This window comes from Bidens hawaiensis, unplaced genomic scaffold, assembly GCF_021521415.1.
Source record: "Bidens hawaiensis isolate Kalapana, Puna unplaced genomic scaffold, B.hawaiensis_p1.1 tig00012228_1, whole genome shotgun sequence".
In the NCBI taxonomy this organism is placed as follows: domain Eukaryota; kingdom Viridiplantae; phylum Streptophyta; class Magnoliopsida; order Asterales; family Asteraceae; genus Bidens; species Bidens hawaiensis.
Genome location: NW_027491987.1, coordinates 510,163 through 514,264, shown reverse-complemented (window position 1 = coordinate 514,264; position 4,102 = coordinate 510,163). Strand labels below are relative to the sequence as shown.

At 38.2% G+C, this 4,102-nt stretch overlaps 1 protein-coding gene across 1 annotated transcript; it reads right to left on the bottom strand.

Moving 5' to 3' along the window:
* Nucleotides 1–553: 553 nt before the first annotated feature.
* On the bottom strand, nucleotides 554–3,776 carry LOC143540363 (uncharacterized). Its single transcript, XM_077033447.1, has 2 exons — nucleotides 977–3,776; nucleotides 554–873 (listed from the first exon to the last, which is right to left on the bottom strand). Exons 1-2 carry the CDS (start codon nucleotides 3,774–3,776, stop codon nucleotides 554–556), a joined length of 3,120 nt encoding a protein of 1,039 aa, XP_076889562.1.
* Between the last annotated feature and the right edge of the window lie 326 nt (nucleotides 3,777–4,102).

Genomic DNA, 4,102 nt, shown 5'->3' with positions numbered 1-4,102 from the left:
CTAGTTTCATTCAACCTGGGCTCTATGATTGCTGGCCTTTTAAATCTCTTAGGAGGGTGGGCCACCCGTCCAACAAGAATGCAGAGAACAAAAGCTAGTGCTCAACGGCTCACATTCAACTAGTATCTGTTTAGTGTCGACTCATGTTTTGTTGATTTGTTAAAAAAAAAAACTTTTTCACAATTGATTTCTCAAAATGCTGCATTAGTAAATGTATTTGAAATTGTAAGACTACATTGTACATTGAAATTAAGATTCTTATATGCTATTTGTGAATCAACATTGGTGAATTTTAGATTCGTGAAACGGTAATAACTGATAACTGTTCGGTTTGGTTCAACAATTCGGTTTTGGTTTTCTATTGGCTCATGGTTTGACATAAAAACTGTTAGTTGATATCTCTTTGAACTCTAACCTACAAGAAATGCCAACAGTGACCATTATTGTTTTTATATCTATTACATAATGTGATAAGAATACATATGCATCATATAGAACTTGAGAAAACTAAACAAAGATGGAAATACAAGCATGATATTTATTAATCAAGCAATTAATAAGAGAAATCAATCCAAAGTTCATCCTCAACTGCCAACATATCTGAAACTTGTCGCATTGTCGGCCTTTCCTGTGGGTTTGAGCTCAAACACGCTCTTGAGATAATCAAAATGGACTCCACTAGTTTTTCAACTTGGGGCGCTGGTGGCGGTATCCGACTATCTCCCACATTAGCAGACAACAAATAATCAGCATACAAAGTTGGTAAAGATGCTATGAGTTCTCCAGGATGCTTTCCCATGATCACTTCTAGTGTAACAACTCCGAAGCTATAAACATCACATTTCTCAGTTGCCACCATTGTATAAGCAAGCTCTATATGCATAAAGGTAATATCAATCCATATACAAAAAGGGTTCTAACAGATACAAATATTTTTAAAAATTTAGAAGATATGCTTAGAACTAAACTAAGTTACCTGGCGCTATATAACCATAGGTGCCTGCAACCGTTGTCCAGTTTGACGAGTCTAGCTTTATAAGTTTGGCCGTGCCAAAATCGGAGATATGTGCCTCATAATCAGAATCAAGAAGGATGTTGGCTACTGAAATGTCTCTATGGACTATAGGCGGTGAGCAATCATGGTGCATATAAGTCAAACCATTAGCTACAGCCCTTACAATTTGGACCCTTTTCAACCAATCCAATTCCTTCGATAGGATATCACTATTTAAGATCGATCGGAGGCTTCCCTTTTCAACGTAGTCATAAATTAAAAACGAGTGACGGGAATGGTTGCAAAATCCAAAGAGCTTCACTATGTTCCGATGCCTTATGTTGGTTAATGCGCGCACCTCACTAAGAAAACCTTTATGATTAATTAGATTCTCTGATGATGAAGAATGAATTTTCTTGACAGCTACTGTAATATTGTTAGGTTGTAACTTCGCTTTATACACGGAGCCGTATCCTCCGGTTCCAATACAATATGCTTCATCAAAATCATTTGTCACCTTTATGATTTCATCATACGCCGCCCGTCCATCAAAGCTTAATATGGAGAAGAAATCATTATTTTCTTCAACCAATGGTTCTTCTGGAGAAGGGCTTTTCCTTTTTAGTTTATAAGCATAGAGGCCGCCAAGTAACATTGCCCCGAAAAGGGGGAGTGTTATCACAAGGATGAGCCTATGATGAGAGCTATCTTTATTTTTCTTTATTGGAATTTGAATTTCACAAAGTTTCAATCTTGTTATATTTCCACACAAACCTGGATTGCCTTGGAATACTTGTATGGATGAATTTTTGAAGATAGCAAATGAGGTAGGAACAGGACCTACCAGCTCATTGTAAGACAGGTTGACATCCATCTCTCCGTGAAAATTTCTAAAGGCGTCAGGAATTGAACCAGATAATTTGTTGTGTGAAAGGTTCAAACTTACCAAACTCTTTAATAGCTGAATTGTAGATGGTATCTCTCCCGTGAGTGAATTCCAAGAGAAATCAAGTGTGTTAAGTTGCCCTAAGTCACCAACCTCATTCGGTATTTTTCCACTGAGCTTGTTATTACTAAGATTCAAGTAATGTATCTGTTCCCACTTACCAATGGATTTCGATATTGGCCCGCTCAATTTGTTTGCGGATATATCGAGAGTATAGAGATTATGAAGTGACCCAAGCTCTTGAGGTATAACACCTGAAAGTTGGTTTTCTTTCAAGGACAAATACAACATGCCTTTCATCTTTTCAAATTCCTTCGGAATTTCACAAGCCAAGTTATTTGAAGAAAGATCGAGACTTTGTAGTCGAGTTAAACTTCCAAACTCTGGTGGAATGCAACCACTTATGTTGTTATATCCTATCAATAAGGATGTTAGATTCTTAGATTTACTCCAGTTTTGAGACAACGACCCATGAAAATTGTTGTGACTGACGTCAAGTCGATCTAAACTATGATACACTCCAAAACTATCTGATATGTCTCCAGTAAATTGGTTAAAGTCAAAAAGACCTCTTATTATGGTGGAGCATTTCCTTATGCCTATTGGTACAGGACCCGTGAATCGATTACGACTTACTGATAAATACTGAAGCTTCCCTCCATGGCACAAATCTTGTGGCAAATTTCCAGACAGCTGATTTTCATCAATTTCCAGCTCAAGCATGTCTTGACTTGCCAATACACCTTCTGGAATATGACCAGATAACCTGTTATCACGAAGATACAAATACTGTAGGTTTGTCAGGTTTTTTAGTGATGAAGGAATAGAACCACTGAGTTGATTTTCACTCAGCGCCAGCTGAGTGAGTGACTTCAAATTCCCTAGTTTAGCCGGAATGGATCCAGAGAGTTTATTTTGGTACAAGTGTAGGAGGTATAAAGACTCCAGATTACCCAACGATGAAGGAATTGGGCCTGTTAGATGGTTTGAACAGAGGCTGAGGTTCTGAAGTGACACCAGACTCCCAAGTTCTCGTGGGATCGAACCATTTAATTTATTTTTGAAAAGAAACAAAACGGTAAGCCGCTTCAAATTCCCAATGGTAGGTGGGATAGGACCACTCAGAGAATTGTTACTGATATACACTTCCACAAGGTTGACAAGGTTCCCAAACTCATGTGGAATTTGACCAGAAAGCATGTTATCATCAAGAATTAAGGAATTCAAAGTTGTTAAGTTGCCCATTGTTGGAGGCAGTTCTCCTTCAAGAGAATTATCATACAAGGCAAGCTCGGAGAGAGAGGTCAGTTGACCAATTTCTTGTGGTATCGACCCATTTAATTGATTTTTAAAAAGGTGGAGAGTCTCGAGATTAGCCAGCATCCCTATTTCCGGTGGAATCACCCCTGAAAACTTATTTCCTGAAAGATCAAGATAAACAAGTTTCGACAGGAGCCTGATTTGCACTGGGATTGTACCGACAAAGTTGTTTACACTAAGCTCAAAACGAGAAAGGTTGTGAAGAAACGAGAATGGGAACTGGTCAAGAGTACCATTTAATTTAGATAATGTGAGGTTCAACGTGTGAATGATCCAATCATCGTTGCAACCGACACCAAACCATGAAGTGCATGGAGTGGAAGCAGTAGCATTCATAGGGAGTGGAGTCCAAGAAGAATATAGTGGGGAGTTGCTTGGAATTTGAAGGCTAGCTTTCCATTTAAGAAGAGCATTGGCTTCCTCTAAAGATGAAGAAGCAAAGTTTAAAAATGAAATGGTTAGTAGAGCTAGAGATAGGAGTAACAAGTGTGTACAAGACATTATTTGCCTTGTCATGTTTTCTTGATATGAAATATGATGGGTTGTGTGTTCTAATTTATACTAGAGCGGCTAACCTTATCTTCGGGCAATGCCATATTTTCACAAGGAGTGTGCTTTACTTTGAGAGAAATAAATAGCTAACGTTGTTATGTGAAGAGTGTTTATTACTTGAGGAATAAATGTCCTTTAGCAAACGACTTAGATTCAGAGCATTGAAGTTATTGACGTGTTTCACACCGTAGGACAAGCTGGGTCTCATAAGAACGTGGTGCATGCCGTGAGTATTAACGAGTGGAAATTGAGAAATATGGAAAGAAAAGGTCGTTGGTATTAATTATTTT

What these genes read in the sequence shown, in the direction of transcription:
- LOC143540363 (XM_077033447.1), bottom strand. Translation starts at nt 3,776, where the DNA reads ATGACAAGGCAAATAATGTCTTGTACACACTTGTTACTCCTATCTCTA. An exon ending in CTATGGTTATATAGCGCCAG is followed by an intron (nt 874 to 976) that starts GTAACTTAGTTT and finishes TTATGCATATAG; the next exon opens with AGCTTGCTTATACAATGGTG.